This window comes from Hyposmocoma kahamanoa, unplaced genomic scaffold, assembly GCF_003589595.1.
Source record: "Hyposmocoma kahamanoa isolate Upper Pololo Valley unplaced genomic scaffold, ASM358959v1 93, whole genome shotgun sequence".
In the NCBI taxonomy this organism is placed as follows: domain Eukaryota; kingdom Metazoa; phylum Arthropoda; class Insecta; order Lepidoptera; family Cosmopterigidae; genus Hyposmocoma; species Hyposmocoma kahamanoa.
Window position 1 is genome coordinate 8,179,602 of NW_020654810.1, and position 22,277 is coordinate 8,201,878.

The 22,277-nt window shown below is 36.1% G+C and overlaps 1 protein-coding gene across 3 annotated transcripts in view; it reads left to right on the plus strand.

The window, feature by feature from the left end:
• The window catches only part of LOC113237147 (protein sidekick), a 63,572-nt gene that overhangs the window by 24,161 nt on the left and 17,134 nt on the right, over nt 1-22,277 (plus strand). For 2 of the 3 annotated variants that reach the window (XM_026473446.1, XM_026473448.1), the window contains exons 6-15: nt 3,480-3,599; nt 6,851-7,006; nt 9,170-9,296; nt 9,714-10,009; nt 10,234-10,419; nt 13,311-13,723; nt 14,339-14,561; nt 17,391-17,587; nt 18,994-19,203; nt 20,399-20,653. In XM_026473446.1, the coding sequence (XP_026329231.1) occupies nt 3,480-3,599; nt 6,851-7,006; nt 9,170-9,296; nt 9,714-10,009; nt 10,234-10,419; nt 13,311-13,723; nt 14,339-14,561; nt 17,391-17,587; nt 18,994-19,203; nt 20,399-20,653 (2,183 nt within the window). Of the gene's footprint in view, nt 1-208; nt 292-3,479; nt 3,600-6,850; nt 7,007-9,169; nt 9,297-9,713; nt 10,010-10,233; nt 10,420-13,310; nt 13,724-14,338; nt 14,562-17,390; nt 17,588-18,993; nt 19,204-20,398; nt 20,654-22,277 lie in introns of those variants that run through there. The other variant, XM_026473449.1, reaches the window with a different exon arrangement.

The following is a 22,277-nucleotide window of genomic DNA, read 5'->3' on the forward strand; positions in this document are numbered from 1 at the left end:
TGCTTTCATTCAGGAATTCCCCTGGAGTGATGCTTTTTGTAAAAAAAAAAAAATATCAAATGAACTAGTCCTCGCGGGGACTAATATTTTATTCTAAGTCCAGTCCACTGGACTAGATACTTATAAAGGTCTACGTTCAATAAGATCCTTGTCATTATAGATATTTTAACAATAACCAATGGTTGTCACTATGTACAGCAATGCCCAGTAGGCGCATTCCACGCAGTCACATGAAGTTAATACGTGTGAGGACAGATAAAAAGGCAAAAACATTCAAATTTGATACAGGCAGTAAGAAAAATCATTATTGTGAATTTGCACAATTTGTTTTCGATAGCAGTTTTGTTTTTACAGCACCGTGTGTTTGAAAAATATTGCTTTTTCGTTATTTCTCGGTTATGGTGTTCACTTCGACACGATTTTTTAATACGAATTTTTAAATTTCGTTCGTTGTTTTGTTTAAATAAAAATTATTTGCAATTTCGTTTAGTTTCATAGTCATTATAGTACTTACTGTTGAGAGTTAGTTTCTTGTGAATTTCTATTATTTTATAATATATAAGGTTTAGAGCATGACTTACTTTGTAGATTACCTTACTAACCTTTTATATTTGTCCAATACTCTCAAGTTATCCAAACAATATACCTACATACTATAATATTAGCATGTATTTAAACGGAAAATACCCTTTACGCCTTGAAAGATATTTTGAAAACGCTTGACATACATTTCCACACAAGAAATGCGCTTGGAGCACTTCCTGAATTAATCAGACTGGTTTAAATATTTACAGCTAAAGATGAAAATTATTCAGGCAACTATAAAATATGTTCCCCTATAAAACACTCGAATTTAGCACCCACCTCATTAAATATTGAACGTCTTGCTCCCAAAGTATAGTAAGTGTAGTCACTTGAGGCTTCTCTAGTGTGACTCAAACGCTGGGTGGGTAAATGAGTGAAGCAAATAAAAGAAAATGGATCTGTAAGAAAAATCTTGGGGACAAACATTTATGACACCTAATTTTCCTCTCAATAGTGGTACTCTATTTTCGTTTCATCTTTACAATCCTTTTGGGACGTCTTCAAATTCCTTGGACCCTTTTGTTAATACATAGATATTTTCAGCACAGGTTGATTGAAATACCATGTGCGTCTTTACACGTTTTTATTCTATGATTCTGCCAGAACTTATTTGCGTAAAATATCGTCACGTGAGTAGTGTTGAGTTTTCCAAAAAAATTCAAATAAAGGAAATTTTTCAGAAAAATTGGAATAATATAATTCGAAGACTCATATTATGTTCTACATTTAGATATATCTTTTAAAGTTTTATTTAGCATGAACTATAAAATAAAATTGTATAAACATTGCTAATTGTAATTTTCTAAACCCTGCTTGGCTTATTTTCACAAATTCTTATAATAGAGTTCAGTATCTTGAACTTTTGACAGGTGTTATTGTCAAATGTGGAAAAATATAGGAAAAATATTCACAAAAATATTATTTTTACAAAATGGAAAATTTTCCATTACTCAACACTACACGTCACATAAAAAAAGATTGATCTTCAATAGTAACTGAAATGGAAAGTATGAGAAAATTAATGTTTCCTTCCTCTAAGTAAATTGCATAAATAAATTGCATACGTGCAACTAGCATGCAAGCTTACTTGCATAATAGAATCGCAACGAATCCAGTTTTCGATTTTCCTAGAATCATAAAGGTCGGGCCGTGCCCGGGACGTGGACGGGCCGTGCTCCGTCAGGGGCTCAAAAAATATCGTTGCGTATATTTTGTATGAACTCGTTCATACATGTCCGTGTCATACAAACTAGCACGCCCCGTCCACGTCCCGGGCACGTCCCTGATGTGTGTAGATACCTCCTTTAAGAAGAGCTGTAATGACAAAGGAAATGTCATGAAATGAAAAGTCTACATTCTAGTTCAGTAGAATAAAAAAACTTTCCATCCTCTAAGAAAAAAACTCATTGACACTGGCGAAGATCGTCTAATTTTTATATTACTCTTACAAAACGGACACTGGCCTAATAGCCGCCATTAAGGAAATGATAAAATCAACCTTCTATTGCATAAAAATGCATGTGTAGTTTCCAAATCCCCAATAGCTGTTTACTACTAGTGTTTATAAATTTTTCAACCCTGTCACCCTTAAAAGATTTTGAGTGATACTAACATATTTTAATAATTCTATCCCAATCCTGGACGTATAAAATAACGAAGAATATTGGAAATACTTGAAATTATTTAGATTCTGTGTATATAGGGTTACTTGTGAAATACTAACAACCTCCCAGGTCTATATTACTTGCATTGTAAACAAAAACTTTTGTTCCACGACTTTAAATAATTCATTAAATATTGAAATAAATCACTCTAAACTGTAACAAAAGAAAGTACCCACCACCGAAATTGTTTTTATGTATGACAACACACGGGAGGCGTTGCTAAATTACTTACCACCAAAAACAGATCAGAAAAAGTGTCGGATAGTATAACAAAAATACAAAAAATTATTCTTGGTAAATTTGGCATGTTTTGTGGAAAGTGATGGATACCCTGTACATAGCGTTATTTGTTGATACTATATTACTAATGTCATAAACAACAACTTTTGTTCCATCACTTTCCACAAAACATAATAATTTTACCAAAAAAAACTTTTAATTTTTTGTTGTGCTATATGACATTTTTATACCCGTATTTTGTAAGTCAAATGTGAAAACGTGTTTAGTAGTAGTAGAGGTCCGTGTAAAAGAGTTCGTCCAGGGAAGTACTGCCACCTTACCTGTTTCCGCCGCCAAATAGTAATGTTAGCATTACTGCGTTCCGGTTTGGAAGGGTACGTGAGATGCTGGTGAAATTACAGGCACACGGGACTTGTCAACTTGTGTCTCAGGGGGACGGGCGCAGTGGCAGTGGCAGCTTTAAATCGCAAAGATTTATGGAAATCTTTGCGATTTAAAGCTCTCAGGGGCACTGCTAGAACTGTTATGGATAGGCGTGTCGCTTACCACCTGGCGCACTTGTTCGTCCTGTCGCTAAGTATTATAAAAATAAAAAAATTTAAAATGTCTTGCATCGCGTTTTACATCGGACTGGTATTTATGATAACGCTTTCTTTTGTAACAGAGTTATCACCGAAAAGAGCGTCTATTTATGTGTATTTATTTTTGAACGAAAATAAAATCTGATGAATTATTAAAAGTCATGGAACAAAGACTTTTGTTTATGATGTTAGTAATATAGTCCTACGAGATTGCTAGCATTCTAGAAATAACCCTTTATGCAGCTATTAGCTATTCCGAGGTATTTCTTGACTGTCGTGTTTCACCAAAAGCGTTAAACATTTCGTCTTGTTTGGAATAGAATGTAGCTGTACATAATGATATAAAAAAAAAAAAAAACAATATAAGTATAGCTAGAGTAGCGTGTGTACTAACTCGCTTGGCTTGTAGCGTCCCCGCCCGTAATGCAGACTCCGCCCGCCAACTTGACTGTCCTGGACGGAAAGGACGCCACCATCACCTGTAAAGCCATCGGAGCACCCACCCCGAACGTCACTTGGTACTTCAACGGTCAGTATGGTCGCTACAAATATAAAAGAGTACCACGTTCTTTTTATTTACAAGAAGTATTTTTATTATTTTTTATTTATTTATTTATGATCAGGTTATAAAGACCCATAAATACATAAGATCATTGCGATGCCTTACTTTCTCAAACTCGTATCTTATAAAAAGTGATTATTCAGGAGATGGCATAATTATCTATTTATTTTAAATTTCTTACCAAGGATGTTAATTTGGTTGCATTACTTTAAGAATAGGTCAAAGCCAGTGTATGAATATGAAGGAAATGTGATGTGAAATGAGCAAATTTTGTAACTTTGTGCTTTAAGATACGAGTTTAATAACACAACGCGCGCACGCTCATTGCCCCGCACTAGGGTAACCTTGTTTCGTGGATGCTATGGACACAAGAATAGACACCTACAAAGTACATCCAAACTCGCAAGAGAAATAAATGTAGGCCATACAAATATTTCTCCCAGCTTGGAAATCGAATCCGCGACCTCTTGCGTGGCAACCGTCCCGCATGGTAACCGTTCGGCCACAGCGGCAGTTTGAGAAAGTAAGGCGACGATTGGTGTAATGTGAAACTTTTGGAAGTAGATTTTTATTGAAATATGTCTAATATAGGTTGAAGATTTTTTAATGGCGTGTAAAAGGAATGCACCGTAATGGGAGTTGTTGGAAATATTTTCCGACAAAGTGGAATATTTTAACATTAAACTATTTACCCGATGCAACCAACAGTGTAACTTTCCAGAATACTTAAGTAGCATTATGCGAGTGTCACAACACAATGTAATACAAGTAACTCGTGCTCCCAAAACACTATAATGCAGCTGCGACTTTTTCCAGCCAGAGAACACTTAGGCCGCACTTACCGCTAATGTTCCCATTATAATTGCTTAACTTATAAGGAAGTCACCATATTTATCGACACGGAATATTAAGCCGGTCAGTTGTTTCAGCCGGTACATTCATGTATTAAGAGCGAAAAAGACGTTGTTGCGGTCCAAGCGGGGAGCAAAACACGTAACGTCTTTTTCGCTCTTATTGCATGGATATAAAACTTATTCTGACCGGCTTAATCCGATTCCATATTATAAAGTGTGGTAACTCCCTCAGACCTCTTGCAGCTGCCATTTTTAGGTTAAAAAATAGTAATTTTTTATTTGTTCGGTAGCAACATCACTTAATGGCATATTATTTTGAAAAAAAAAAGATTCAAAATGGTATTGAAAAAAATTCAATCTTTATAAGTCTTTACGAAGTAATGTTTTTTTTTAAACTGGTTTAAGCTTGTCACTTAAGATTTAAATGCAACTTTATGTCGCTTACGATAAGAACGGTCCAAAGTACAAAGTGTCAAGCTTGACGTGCTCTTGACTGTACCATCTTTGTATAAGATCGAATTCAAAAATGCAACTTAAAACAGCTTTTTTTTTGCTTTATTCAAGCAACAATTTCATGTACATAGGTGTCTTCTTCTTATCTTTATATAATCAGTACTACAAAAAGTACGTCTAAAAAGATGCTTCTGCCCATGATAGTTGTCCGTGGGTTGTTTGTGACCAGTGGTAGCCTAATGAGAGAGAGTCCTTCTTAATTGAGAGGTCGATGGTTCGAATCCCTGAGGCGGCACGTACATAAGACTTTAATTAACGCTAACGATGGGGAAAAAAGGAAAATATCGTGTTGAATCCACACGCGCACATACAAGAACATGTGAAGTCCCAACCCGCATTGAGCAAGCCCAGCCCAGGGATACCTGTTTTATGTTGGACTCCTAAGGACTAAAACCTCATGGCGTTCAGCCACTGCGTCCTTTTGACTATGGCCTGACCAAACTGCTCAACCTTTTTTTCCTTCGGGCCACACGCACTTGTTTTTGGTATGTTACTCGGGCCACAACATTTTTGGTCAACTTCAAAGTCAAAGTCAAATAATGTTTATTTCATAGGTAAGGCAGATTCCCCTGAAAAGAATGAGCAGGAAACTCTGGGGGTTGCTCTTTGTAAATATACATTTAAATACATCTATCATTACAATATTTAATTTAAACATCTTAGAAGAGAACTTGGTTTTCCTCCCCATATTAATAAACAAAACACAAAGCCTAAATTTCAAAACGATTATTTAAAAAAAAATTGTGACATTTGATATTGAGACAAACTGTTTACTGTTTTACACGAATCGGGTTTATAATCGCCACATACTACTCTCAATACGTCATCAAGGTGAGAATCAGTGGGCCGATGTCTATATACATTTTTTGCATATTATTTCATTTTGTTATAGGATGATTCACAAAGTTACGTTGATGCGATCAATGTGAGCAGCAGGTGGGCACGTGTTTTACAGTCATGTATTTCACACGTACAGAGTCAAGAGCACGTCAAGCTTGACACTTAAGACTTAAATCCGAGTCTATGCCGCTTACGATAAAAACGATCCAAAATACAAATTGTCAAGCTTGATGTGCTCTTGACTGTACTAATTTCCAAAGTTCGGTGTACTCGTTCGGTGTGTTCGTATTGTTCTTAAACTCGATAAATTCATCGAACAACCTTGCATAATTAATTCCCAAAGCAGCTAATTGCTATGGTTTCTTTTCCTACGTGCCAGAGATTTAATCTGAATGAATGTTCTCGGCATCCCACTCAAGATTTAAAAAAATTAATACGCCATAGTTTTAAAAATCACCTATGTAATAATAGTGTTTCGGGTCGCTCCTAAAATCTTAGCGGGCCGCAGGTTGAGTATGGCTGGCCTAAACCCTTAAAACCCGTGCCTACTAGTAGGATGTTTATTAGAGTTAATGATGATAGAAATAGTACAACTAGCTGTTTGAGATTCAAGAAAATACAGAGAAAAAAAAACGAAAAATGGATATTGATTCCTTATGGGAAGTTGTACAGGTTCCATGGGTGAAGTCACCCTATGAATTATCAGCCTTACCTATTTCTGCCGCCAAGCAATAATGTGAGCGTGACTACGTTCCGGTTTTGAAGGGTGAAATTACAGGCACATGGGGCTTTCAGCTTATGTCTCAGGGTGCCGGACGCAGTGGCAATGCCCTCAGATCTTTGCGATTTAAAGCTGTGAGTGGCACTGTAACTGTTATGGACAAGCGTGTAGCGTGTAGTTTACCACCAGGCGCATGACTTATTTGTCCCGCCACTTGATTTTACTTAAAAAAATATATTAAAAATGTTTTGACATCATTCTGTATATAAAGGCCTAATTTGTCGTTACAGATTCTCTAATAATAAACTTATCGGGAAGATTACAAGCGTTAGAGGACGGAGACCTGTTGATAACGGGCACTACGACAGCGGACAGTGGCAAGTACACTTGCATGCGAGCAAACGACGCCGGCAACGTCTCTGGGGAAGCATACCTTACTGTGCTAGGTAAGAAAGTTTGAAATTAGTAACCTTCTTATTGCCAGAAATTTCTTAGAATAATAAAAAAATGTCGTTATTAATAATTAGATTGAGACTTCATAAAGCCTTTAAGAAAATACGTTTATTGCTAAGCACTTTCTTTAAACATTCATAACACGTTTTCTGGTACGCCCTTGGGACCAATTCTCTTACACTGTGACCCTTTTTCCTTTCGAAATAATATCGCATACTAACTATTTAAGATTGTTGTGGAAGGCACAAACTCCGGAAGGCTTATACCCAGCAGTGAGTGATGTCGAGCAGTGGATAATAATTTGACGATGACTTAGGAAATGTCACAAGTCTCTATTATCCAAAAAAATATTATCTCTTCAAAATGTTTCCTTATGCTCCTACTGGGTGCTGCCACTGGCAGGAGGACTAATATGTCCTAATGCTCCTATCATTATGACGTTTCTAATAAGTACACTGAACTAGAAAAAAATATATATCATAATAAAAAAGTCAAAAGTATCTTTATTTCATAAGTAAGAAAATTACACTTGAAGTAATTAATCACTTTAATTTAACACTACTACTCATTCTCAAAGCAGATTCTCCAGAGAATTATAAGTAAGAATATCTAGACGAAAGACGACAACTTTATAAAAATGTTCACATTCGAAATTTGTACATTTAACATGATTTAAGCTTTGATGATTGGAATAATTGAACGTATCGAAACTCATATTTGTGTAATTTTGGTGCCAAAACAGTTATGACGATCCACTATAGACTTTGCATATGCCTGGCCTCTTAAAACTACCAAAAAAAAAAATTCACCAAGACTTGACCGTGTCGTTTCAAACCTTTTCCTTAGCGGAAAGAATTTAACAAACATTAATTGATAACAAACCGCAAAAGGCTTAAATACGCCAACCTTGCTCAGTGCTACAGCTTCGTGCCTTTTGCTATTGAAACCCTGGATCCTTGGGAGCCACAGGCAAAACTTCTAGCGAACGAGCTTTGAGATTGCCTCATAGAAGCCTCCGATGACCACAAGCCTGGTAGTTATTTCCTCCAAAGAATAAGTTTAGCTATTGAAAGGGGAAATGTTGCCAGCCTTCTGGGCACGACGCCCCTCACTCGAGGAAATTTTCTACTAAATAAACTTTATAATAAGTTTTGTGTTTATAATATTTGTCTTTAAGTGTCTTGTAAATAAATTGTTTTGCACAGCAAACAACACTACCTTAAAATGTAGTGCACAATATATTAATATACATATACATAAGCTCCCGCCCTAGTCCCACAGGACGAGTAGGCAGAGGCCACGGAATGCCGCCTTACTCTATCCTGACACAACTTTCTAGCCTCAACATAATAATAATACAATGAACTACCTTTTTCATACAACTTCTTTTATTCATGTCACTTATGATCCTAACCTTTTTGAGGACATCACTTATCTGGTCAATGTAAGTCCTTCTGCGACATCCTCTTAAAACCCTCCCACCCACATTCGCATCATAAATCTGAATGGTAATTCTTCTTACATCCATGCCCAAACCACTTCAACATTCCTTTCTCTATCTTAGTCACTACACCCTCTTTCAAACCACATTTTTCATCGTTCTTTTTTATCATTAATATAATAATATTAATATTATAAAACAGTATTTGTTAAAAGTCAAATTTATATGAACATTATGCCATATCCAAAAGTATCTACTCTATAATGTAATGTAACATGAATGTAAATATAAAACGATATCCCGATCTCTACAACCGCCTGTTTCATGTCGAGCTAAGAGTCGTTTTATGTCATTGCGGCATTATAAGAACACCAAAATCTGTTTGCAATCGACATCCAAGATTTTTTTTTTTAATTTCTCTACTGAGTCATTTTCTCTGTAGTACGATCGAACCCCCCCATTTTCATACTTACCCATATGTAAATGATGTAATAAAAAGGTGCGACCGTATTTCAACTGAAGAGCGCATTTTTAACTGTATTTTTTTTCAATAAAACTTTTTTCGCGTATATTTGCTTTTTTTTTCAAACAGTACCAGTGTTTAGGACTCTTTATAGGACCCATGGTCCCTTTTTGGATTAAATTTGGTTGTCATAAGTACGACCGTTTGCACCATTCTTTTTACACTCTGTACAATAATAGTTTAATTTTCTAGTACGCACACAAATAATCGCGCCACCCGTTGACACGCGTGTACTACTAGGACACACGGCCACGTTGCAGTGTAAAGTTTCGAGCGATCCCAACGTTAAATACAACATCGACTGGTTCCATAATAAGCAGTGAGTACAATAATCTTTTTCTAATTCCCATACGAAAATAAAAACATTTATAGCCTATTATCTTCACAATATATTACAAACAAGTAGACAAAAGAATAGAGTAGTTAGGTTTGTAGAGATGTAGCTAAACGTTTTAATTCTTAAGGCCAGTCCACATGGTTATGCTTGCCTGCGAATAAAGTAAGTCATCAACATTACCTGCACAAGCAAAATTACCCAAGTTTAATGACGGCATAGCTTGACCGTGTAGTCGATTTTTCGATTCATCATGTCGGCTGCCTACTGCCTATACCCGTAATCGTACTCCTTGTTATAATTTGCTCCTTCGACATTTTTCTACTGCGATACACTTCCTTTCTATAGTAGTTAACAAAAAAAAACAAAATGGTCGGAAGGATAACCACACTTTTGTTCCAGACCAATGACAGCTGGTTCCCGCGTATGGGTCTCTGCGGATGGAGCATTACAAGTGCAAGCCGTGCGCGCGAGTGACGCAGGCGAATACACGTGCGTTGTGACGTCACCGGGCGGGAACCATACACGTCACGCAGTCTTATCCGTTATAGAATTACCCTTCGCACCTACAAATGTTAGAGCGGAGAGATTAGAGGCGACACCACAGCGCGCTGTAAATGTTTCGTGGACACCTGGCTTTGACGGAAACTCGCCGATCCAAAAGTTTATTGTGCAGAGGAGAGTTGTTCCTGAGTTTGGTTAGTCTTTTCTACTTGTAATTACATGATTCCGAGTAAAACCGCATTATGGCAGATGAACTATATATATATATATATATATATATATATATATATATATATATATATATAGCACGTGTGTTTTGCTACAAAATTTTATTTGAATTTTTTCCTCGCTATCTTCAATATTTCAATTACATAAAAAAGTTTCTCTTTCAATGCTCGAAATTTAAAAATAATTTTAGGACCAATCCCAGATCCTCTTTTAAACTGGGTAACGGAACCAATGAACGTGTCAGCCAATCAACGATGGGTACTCCTGACAAGTCTGAAGGCAGCAACTTCTTACCAGTTTAGAGTGTCTGCAGTGAACACCGTTGGGGAAGGTCCAGCTTCGGATCCTACTGATGCCCTTACTCTGCCGCAGGAAGGTAAGAATCCTAATGCAATTAACAGCTTACGTTAAAAAAAAATCACAATACGGATTATGGTGTTTTAAGTCACATGAATTAAATTGTTTTTACTTTTCATACGAATAACGTTTTTAAAATTATCAATCACCTCACCTCAATTAACGAGCTCCTCATACCAAATGCGGCACTGCACGGTTGCCTACGAATTCGACCGCGCTACAATAATCTGTATATTGAAACCTAGGTGTGTGGTGCTCTTTAAAAGTGTGTTCCGAATTCCGATCATAGCAACATACATACACATACATATGTTGTACTTTGGTAAACTGTAAATTCATTCACATAACTGCACCACTATATCGTCCATTGACATAGCACTGTAAAAAAATCTGTATGTAGTGTAAGGCGGTGTACAGAAAAAACGTCGAATCGGCTGGTTTCAGGACTTCCTTATGATCCAACTAAAAAACAATGCTGACGCCTTAGAGTGAAAACCTCGCATAGGTACGCGTTTTCACATAGTTCGCTTTTACTGATTTTTGTTGAAAAAAGACTTACAAACTTCTTCCTCAAATATATTATTAAAGTAATGTAATATCTGAAAATTAAAATGCTAACTACAAACATTTTTATTTACACATTTTATCTTCGTCCTGAAAAATTACATAGAAATCACATACGAGGTATTTACTCTAACACGACGAACTATGGTTTACATCATTACATAGAGTCGTTTTGTTAAGACCAGATTTGATTGCTGTGAGTCATGTGTCAGTGAATCAGAGATGCTACTCATCAATAAAAATAACTTTAGCTCTACACGTTTAAGAAGATAAAATCTGTGAAATTTTGGTAGTTTGCCACACCATAATCGCAAGCCTGAAACCAGACTTTAGAGGTTTGGTGATTTCGTCCCTATAACACTAACCATAACTTACAATTTTGCCGAAAACTAATTAAAAATGGGAATAAATTACTTTGCGTAATACGCGAACCCGGTGACGGTTAAATACTACAAAAAAGGTGCGCTTGTGTGAATTTTGTTTTATGACACCAAATCACAGGCCTGTCCATAACAGTTTCAGTGCCACTCAGAGCTTTTGATCGCAAAGATCTGAAAGGCACTCCTACTGCGTCTGTCACTCTGAGAAATAAGGTGACAAATCCCATGTGCCTATAATTTCACCCTTACCGATCAAAGCCGGAACGCAGTAATGCTCACATTACTGCTTGGGGGCAGAAATAGATAAGGTCACAAGGAGCTCAACTGCTACGAAAAATATTATGTTTTTCCTGCAGTTAATTTCCCTACTCTCCTTTGTAAATTTAACAAATTAAATAACACAAACGCAACTACAATCACAAACATAGTATAATAAGACAAGTGGTGTAAACTCACACATTCGCATAATTCGCTCGTGTGTTTATGGATATGAGGCTTCACTCATATGCTGAATTATTATTCGATATTTCATTTTTATTTCATAACTATACTACCATAATCAAGATACTAATCTGCGAACCTGGTGTAAAATTAGTAATATGTAGGTAGGTACTGCATTTTACAAAGGTTGATTTAATATAGCACGAGAATACTTATGAATAACGTACATTTTTCAAATTATGTTTATAATCTGTAAGAACAACTGAAATAATCATGTGACAACTCTACAGTCCGAGGCACGTGTGTAAGTTGCACTTGTTGTATCATTGTACTATTGCCACTACGAGGCATCCTCAGGGATTGTTGATTGTTCGACGCCCGGCTGAAGAATTATTTTTCGCCGCCGATTTCAAACGCCTGGATTTAAAATAATTTGAAAACTGATTATTTACATCACACCATCGTATTATGGAAATATATAAATAATATATATCCGTCAACATTGTAAGTTACGCCCATTCGTGACAAAAGGGAATGATTTCACTTGAACTATTGTAGCATCTCGGGTGATATTGTATTGACTGTATGAAAATAAACGCTAGAAGTAACTTGAGGCACTCCAAAACGCATACTGCTACATCTCTAAAAACGTCTTTTCTGTATAAATTTGCCTGAATGCTTTATCTAATAATCAGCAGAATAATGCATACATTTCAATCAATAAAGTGTGTTCTCTTTGCAATCAAGCTGCCAGCGATCTCATATGTTGTCAAGGTACGCAATTCATAATGGTGTCTTCATTTATTTCTTCGTGTGAACGTAATTCTTTTCATTTAATTGTTCTAGCGTCTACCGTTTCTTTTTAATGTTTGTTTGGCTGCATTGATTTTATGATTGTTTCCCTTCAATTGTTTTCGTAAGCATGTCACGTTCATTATTTTTTTCCTGAAAAGTTAATAATGTGTGTTATAGGTCTGTCCTGATAGATAACATAGCGTCGGGGACAGTGCAAATCCGCGTATGTAGTATCGGTAAAAGGCGCGTATCTGCACCAAGCCAAATTTCACACGAGAGGGATTTAACGTTATTACTTTGTTATTTCTATGTCTACTTTCATTTTTGCACAGATAACACTGATAACAAAGTGATTCCCGTAAATCTCGCTAATTTGGTTGCCTCGACATTTACGCGGATTTTATTTGGTGTTTTGGCGACTAAATTACCGAAACGGAGACTCATAATCAAATGCTAGTTACGCGCAATTGCAGTCAATGTATAATAGTGTATTTTTATATTGATATACTAAAAAGATTTCGAATTTTTTAAATTAAAAAAGAGTATCATGTGGCTATAATTATATTTCGTGTATGTAAGTGTATACGTGTATTAAAGTATACTAAAGTTTTGCCGTGTTAACAGTACAGATCTGTACACACTATATTATTGCATTTTCTACTATTCGGAATGTGTAGAATGCAATTTATAATAATTCAGCCTTTTGCCAATGCTTTCACTCTCCTTTCAGCCCCATCAGGCCCTCCCGTGGGTTTCATGGGCTCAGCAAGATCATCTTCTGAAATCATAACTCAATGGCAACCGCCTCTCGAAGAACATCGCAACGGTCACATACTCGGATACGTTATAAGATACAGACTCAAAGGCTACGAAAATAGTCCATGGACATATCAAAATATCACCAATGAAGCTCAAAGAAACTACTTAATACAGGACCTCATAACATGGAAGGATTATAATGTTCAAATTGCTGCATTTAACGATAAAGGTGTTGGGGTATTCTCGGAGAGTTACACGATAAAGACTAAAGAAGGTGTGCCAGAAGCTCCTCCAGATAGTGTGCGATGTGAGCCGTTTAATTCTACCGCTATTAGTGTTTGGTGGACGCCACCAAATCCGCAAAAAATTAACGGGATCAACCAGGTAATGGACTACTAAGACTAAACCTTGAATTTCATACTAATATACCTTTTTCATACCAGTTTCAACATCTTTATAGTAAGCAGGCAATGCCCGTGTAAGGGCACAACACCTGAATTTAATCAACTTTTAAAAACATTAATATATTTTTTAATGAAAAATAGCACAATCTTACCTGATATTTACTAACGATGTAATCGACGATATTGACTCTAGCCTTGAATGGTCTCAAGGTGAAGATATCATGAAACACAGATATTGGTAGTGTGTTCCATTCCTTTACCGTACGCATTATAAATGTAAATCTACGACATAATGACTACTTGAAGTTTAAATTATGACACATTAACCTGTTATTCAAAGAAGTCGTCTTAGGTTTTCGCGATTATTACACATAAGAAATGAAACTTTTTTTCGGATTTATAATCGCGTAGATTTGTTTTAAAAAACAAACCAACGTTTCGGTCCCTTTACTGCTGACTGTCAGTCAGCTGTGACCATATAAAGGCCCCGAAATGTTTGTTTGTTTGAAAAAACAAATTTAGATCCGAAAAAGTTGTTTAATTTCCTAAATCATTAAATATGTTAAATAGGTGTAAATCAACCATTCTTTCACAGGGCTACAAAATCCAAGCTTGGCGTTGGGACGAAACCGAGAATACAGACGTAGAAGAAAAGTTAGTCAGCGTGCCACCAAACCTGCTAGACCCTTTAACAGAACAAGCGTCGATCATAGGCGGACTTGAAAAGTTCAACGAGTACAATATATCAGTACTATGCTTCACTGAACCGGGTGACGGACCTAGAAGCGAATTTATTCGTGTTACAACTAAAGAAGATAGTAAGTATTCTTCGTATTCTTCTCCTTGTAATGTCCAAAGACGTTTCGTCGTATAAACTATAAATAGTAAAAAGTAAATTTTTAACAAATCTACCATTACAATCCCGACCTCAGAAAACACACTGTAAATTCTATGAGTAATGTCATAATATTTTAAACAATTTCGTACACATTTTATTTGTTAAACTAGCTAAATTAAGACCTAAATCGTTCTTTCTCTATGTGTTTTATTGATTAATTGCCACATACGACTTATTTGCATGACAATCGCTAATAAGAAACCCCCATACTAGCGTCTTCCTAGCGTCAGCGTCTTGCCAAGCCACGCACAGCGTCGACACGACGTTCCCGCGACTGCGACGCAACGCCAGCGCGACTTATACCCGACGTTCGGCACTATAAAGCAGTAGCTAAGCGCTGGCGTTGCGTTCACAAATTTGTTAGGAATGCTATGTTGCGTCGCCTCCGCGTGCGTTGGCAAGACGCTAGTGTGAGTGGGGGATCTCTAAAAAACAGTGTTTTATACATAGGGCGCACTATACGTTTCCGGAACTGGCCACTTACATAAACAATATTTAAACAACATTTGAAAATGGAACTCTTTGGCTGTAGAATCAGTTTGTTTCGTCTAGCGATGAAAGAGACTCGGTCTTTTAAGGCGTTTTATAACGACTCCATTTTACAGGACTCAACTCTAAAATAAAGACTCGAGTTCGAGTTTTTATTAATAAGACTCAGTCGTTATACTAACGACTTAAACGACTTATACGACTTAAAGGACTTGAACGACTTAAACGCGACTTGAACGACTCGAGTTGTTTGCAACGGAATTATACCTATTTTATTTCTTATTAAATCCGAAGTTTATAAATAAAAATGACGTAGTATGTAGTAAATAATCTGAGCAAAAAAAAATAGGCAGAGACTGTCAACCTCCACTTAATACGTTCATAAATAGTATGTTTCATTCATCATTATGGTCAAACGACAGTATCAGACACTAAAATTTGATAAAATACTTTAACTGTTGGGTTCTGTATCTATAAATTTTTATATTAAAGAAACAAATAATTCGCAAAAAACAAATTCTTGAATTGGTTATAATTAAGTGACTTCTGTGAACAAAGCTACGTTAACGTTATCCATCAATCGTAAAATAAATATCTTGTGGGTAGAAATACAATCACGCCATACGGCTCATGACTCGCGACTCCCGAGGCTATAAGGCGCCAGTCGTTTTAGTCTTATAAGTATTTTAAGCTTCCTAGGGTTAAAAGACTTCGCCTCGAATTAGTCTTCAGTTTTAGTCTTATCACTCAAGACTTGAGGGTTAAGAGACTTGACTAGTCGCGAGGCGTTAAAAAGTAGTCGAGGTTCTTTAAAAGGCCTTAAAAGACTGAAACTCTTTCATCGCTAGTTCGTCTGACTGTCACTTGTTTTTACATTGTGGCGTCATTTTAGAAATTGGTTGTCTACATCACGTTGGATTGAACTCGTGAAAATTTTCGTAGTATGATTTTCTCCGACTTTAAGTGTAATTTAACAGCTCAGCGGAACTTCGCTCGGCTACAAACTGCTTTTGGCGATGAAGCACCATGCAAGACGGCTATTTATAGCGGGTTTGCAGAATTCAAACGCGGTCGTGTGAATCTCAGTGACGAATTTCGTGACGGTCGCCCGTCCACTGCTGTGAACAACAAAAACATCGATGCTGAGCGCCGTATGGTCAAAACAGGCATGTGACATACCATGGGATTCGGGCATTTTTAGGCATAGGCATGAGTCAAATACAATCAATACTACACAAACATTTGGGTGTGAAAAAGCTGTGCTCTCGGTGGATCCATGGAATATGGATTTATAGTTACGATCCCAAAACAAAGCTGCAATCGAGCGTATGGGCCTTTCGAGATGAGCCGAAACCAACCAAAGTGGCGCGCGTACAAAGTGCCTTTAAGCGGATGATTGCTTCTTTTTTTAATAAAACTGGACATGTGGCTACTGTTGCTTTGGAGAATCGTTGTACCGTGAGTAGTAATTGGTACACGACCATTTTTTTGCCGGAAGTTATTGACAAACCCCATAAAAATAACCATAAACGCCGTATCATCTTGCACCACGATAATGCCAGTTCTCACACGGCCAGACAGACAAATGAATTTTTGAAGGTGAACAACGTTCACCTTATGGGCCTTCTCGCGTACAGTCCCGACCGGGTACCTTGTGACTTTTATTTATTTCCAAAAATTAAGAACCAGTTACGCGGTTTCATAACCTGAAGACACTGTCGAAGAGTATGAAAAGTATTAGAGATTATCACGGAGGAGTAGCATAAATGTTTCCAAAATTGGTTCATTCGTATGAAAAAGTGCATTAACGCTAACGGAGAATATTTTGAGAAACAATAAATTCATTTCTGACCATATATAGTATTTTTTTCTTATTCATTCCGGAAACTTATAGTGCGCCCCACGTAGTATTAAATATTCATTCACATTGTAGGCGTCAGATTTTTTTCATCGCATAATACTAAAAAAAATCGTTTATTCATCTCAACACATTAAAAAAGAAATACAAACTATATTACACATAGAATTAAGTATCAGACAATAGTGTAGGGAACTAAAAAGGTCTAGTTTTAAATATTAATCACACTTGTAAGGTTATGAAATATTTTAAAGTTATTTTTTCTTGTATGTGTACTGTGATAAATACTTGCTTGCTGTTGTTGTCATGGCATAGGGAGTTTTCTATATTCAGACCAGATAATCAGTATAATTGTCTGGCAATTATTACGTTCAATACAAAAATTCAATACTTATTCCACAGTCCCAGATGAAGTATCAAGTCTACAATTTGACGACATATCGGACAGAGCAGTGAGAGTGTCATGGTCTCCACCTAAAAAACCTAACGGCATCCTAATAGGATACAAGCTGTCCTACGAAATAAAAGACAACGCAGAAACATTGAAAGAAGAGGTTTTACCGCCTAACATAACCAGTGTGAAAGTAGAACACTTACAGGTACGTGTGCCTATATTCATTAATTAATGATTAAATAGCTTGGTTAAAAAATAGGTCACCTTTCAGAGATTAGGTTATAATGGTGGTATTGTAGTCTCTAGTCTCTCGGAGTTGTAACATCGAGTGCAAAGTAATTAACGTTCGAAGTTATTCGACGTGATTAACACTTGCCAGCGTAGGAAACTTTCATTTTATGGAGTCTATGAACTTGTGAATCGGAAACCAAGATAGAATTGCTAAATATAGGATGTTTTTCAAAGAGAAAAAAATTTTAAAACTTTTTACACTCATTAATGAGGCCATAATTCTGTTCTACAAATTTCGATTATCTGTTTAAATCGATGAAAAGTCTGATGAAGTTTAAATTTATCATTAATTGGCTCTTGATCTTCAAATCCCAGTGTTAGCCATAAATATTTTAACAAACAATATATTAAAATGAATGGCCGAAATTTCATTTACATTTTAAACCGTTGATTGTTTATGTATAAACACTTAAATTAATTTTGCATCTTTGATACATGAAATGCTTAATGTATATTATGTTACATAGTATTAAATAAAGAAAGTAACACTTTAAAATATACTTAATATTAGAAGAAAAGAATATAGAAATTTAACTACATTTACTGCAACTAGTTATTAATTTGAGTAAGTTTTTCATACACCTATTTTTTTTTAAAACATGTACAAAGTTTTAGCTTGACTGTACACCGGTATTAGCCATTTAGGTAATAAAAAAACGAAAAAAAAAAAAGAAAAAGGAAAACATTATGGTAATTCTTCGCCTTTGTTAGGAGCGTGGACTGTAATTTAATGTAGACTTTAATGATATTTTGTACTGATTTAAATATTTTAATAGGTATACGGAGCACACACATTACATATTATAACATGACAGTTATGACAATTTTTGTGTTGCTAACATGCTGCCGCCTCATATAAAAACAACATTGTTTGTAAATACTAATTCAAGTTATTTACAATAATAAGTTACATAATAAACTAATTGTTACATAAAACTGTATGTGTGCATCAATGTAACAATGTTACGATTAATTAATAGGTAAAATACAAATACCGCTCAATGAACTTATACTTCTTGCCATTGGGTACAATAACCTCTAGTGCACAACAGCCTTAATGTTCATTGAATTCTAAAATTACTATTATAAAATTGCATCGAGGTCCGCGCCCTGGAACATCGTGCCTATGACACTGGCAATATTATGCCATATATCCAAAGGGGTTTGAATGGCTAAGCTTATTCTTTCTCAGAAATAGCTGCCCGTTCTCTGATCACCAGAAGCTTCAACGACAGCTTTTAATTCTTAAAAGCTCTAGTTTAATCAGTCCATAATGCTATCGTGGTAGCTTTTATACATTGTCCTATCACTATATAACAGGCAAGTACCCACTACAAGTTCTGGCTACGTGCACTGACAGCAGTAGGCGAAGGCCCACCTAGGTCAGCTACCATTCAGTCCGGTGTGGAGCCGGTTCTTCCAGACGCCCCAAGAAACCTCGCGCTGTCAAACATAGACGCCTTTTCGGTATTACTACAGTTCACACCAGGTTTTGATGGAAATTCGTCTATATCAGAATGGATTGTGCAGGTTAGTGATTTTTTTTGGAACTTATTGTGCGTTTTGTTACATGACTTCTACAGAAAGTTTTCAATATTGTGACAGATCGTTTCGTTTAACTTAGATGTATATGAAAAAGGGAATAACTCAAAATCGACACTTTTCAGGAGAGGCAAAAAACCATACTTTTGTTGATTATTGGTTGTTCGCATTTATTATTAGTACTTTTTATGACTTCTAACTTTAGGTATTTATACATCTAAGCTTTCGTTTGATGGGTATTGCTAAAAAATTCCGTCATGTTTTCTATATTTTTTTAAGTTTTTTTTCGAGTTGCGTCCTTGTTTATGAGTGCTTAACGCTAATAACACGACTTGTGTTAACAAACTTTAAGACATAAAACGACTTATTCCCGTAACTGCGTCCAACTTTTTTTCCCCGTCATTGTGGAACAATACGAAAAGTGTCTCTATGTAAAAATACATCTGCAGTTATTCGTTAAAACGTGCACTTATTTTTGGAGTTGAGAGCACTTATACCTTTAGACACCTAAAAAATGCCCGATAACTAAAATTATGCCTTTAGGAACAGTGAGTTATGCCCTTAGTGCAATAAAAAAAACGACGTTAGGAGACTGCTAGAGAGGCGTCCTTTTGATATGTTATGTAACCAAACACGCTGAAGCCAATGGTGCAATAAAACAAAAGGGCATAACTCGTCTTATTCCATTTTTCACTGGAGGCATTGAATGAATGCAAAAATTTATTTTCAAAATGTACTAACGGACACTTTTAACTTATCACAAGAGTATCGAGTTCTTAAGGGTTTCGCGATTGTTACACACTAAAAATATTTAAAATTATTTTTTGTACTGCCTCTGTGGTCGAACGATTACCATGTTGGTCTGCCAAGCAGAAGTCCTGGGTTCGATTCTCGGGCCGGGAGAAATATTTGTATGGCCTACATTTATTTCTCTCGTCAGTTTGGGTGTAATTTGCAGTTGTCTATGTGTGTGTCCGTCCACGGCATCCACGATGCAGGGTTTCCCTAGTGTATTCATCTAAATCGCATATATTTGTTTTTGGAACAAACCAACGTTTCAACAGTGACCATGGAACCTGTAAATGGCCCGAAACATTGGTTTATTTGAATAAACAAAGTACTTTAATATCCAATTATCATAAACGCCCTAGGAAGATTGTTATTCATTCCCTCTCTATTGCAGGCTCAAACAGCTCGCAATTCGTCATGGGTAACAATATATAAAATTAACGCTCCGGAGGCTCAATCCATTCACGTGACCGGCCTAGTGCCATTTACAACGTACCGACTGCGTTTGATCGCAACGAACGTGGTCGGATCCTCGCCACCCTCGGAGCCGTGTAAGGAATTCCAGACAATACAAGCGCCGCCGCAGCACCCACCGAGAAACGTCACTGTGAGGGCTGTTAGTGCAACAAATTTGAGGGTTAGATGGATTGTAAGTATAAATTATAAACACATTCTTCTATTGCAATATAATACTTACATATTTTTGTGAAAATACTCCACTAGTTTATTATTATTATTGATACAAAAAACGAACAAATACGAAGAAAAATTTCTTCGAACCGACTGGACTGGAACCACTGTCTGTTGCTTCATCGTGGCTGCCGCTCTTACCAACTGAACCACATATCGAGTCAGCAGATCTTGCAATATTTCAAATTCAAATGTTTTATTGTATACATGTTGTTATATAGGTCTTAAATTAGTACATACAGTATCAAACATGAACCCTGTTAGGGCACAGCATTGTACATTTTTAAGTACATTCTAAATGTTTTTGATGAAAAAAAATGTTTTTAATTAGATAAATTAAAAACATAGAAATTATTACAAATAGTCAAAGTAAGATTAAATAGTGTATTTGTATAATAGTTGATTTCAATTTTATTGTAAAATAGTTTATCTTCAAAATATTCTTGAATTGTAAATCGCATTTGTCAATTAATTTTTTTCTTAGTAGTTTAATGAATTTGTAGTTGTTCTCTTCGTTTTTTATGTCATTAGGTAATTTATTATGTATTTGAATGGCCATTTCATGTAAACTAGAAGACACAAATTTTAATTTGGATGGCTGTCTGATTAAATTATTTTTATACCGGGACGGGTAGCGTCAAGATTGGTCTCCTTCTTTTAAATATAGTTCAGGGTGGTGTCTTACAAATTTGCATAGTTCTAAGACATAAATCGCCGGCAAAGTCGATATTTTCAAAGGCTTAAACTGTGATTTATAACTTTCAGTTGTTTTTAAGTTAGCTAGGATACGCACACACTTTTTTTTGAATAATAAGCAAGTCTTGTGCATTTCTCTGTGTGCCTGCATAGATATTGGGTTTAAACAGTTTTTTTTGCCATAACGCCACCTGTGCCATGATAATAAAAACATCATGATAATAATAATAATAATTTTAGTGGCAGCAAAAATCCTTGTGAAAGAGTTCCTCCAAGGAAGACTACCACTTTACCTATTTCTGACGCCAAGCAGTATTGCTAGCATTATTGCCTTCCAGTTTGGAAGGGTAAGGGTGTTGGGGTAAATTACAGGCGCATGGGACTTGTCAAGTTATATCTCAGGGTGACGGGCATAGTGGCAGTGCCACTAAAATCTTTGCGATTAAAAGCTCTGAGTGGCATTGCAACTGTTATGGATAGGCGTGTGTCGCTTACCATCAGGCGCACGACTTGTTCGTCCGGTCACTTGGTATTACAAAAGAAAACATTCATCAGTGCAAATAATATTTCTACAACTATAGAAAATTCTCAACTCACCATATTCTCATGTTACCTACCATGTTCTCAGCTCACCACCCTTTGTAAGCAGATCTCATTTGTACTGTGAATTTTGTTACTGTCCCCTTCTATACGACATGTTTCTATAAATAAATTAATTGTGACATAAAGGACACTTCTTTAGCATCGCAAGTGTCACAAGGCGATGACTTTGTTCCATAAGGTAATCTATCTGTGCATGTGTCGGTTGAAAAACATCGATAAAAATTCTGCCCTGCTTTGTTATAACTAACGCATTTGCATTTCATTGGCACCTAAATTATATTTTA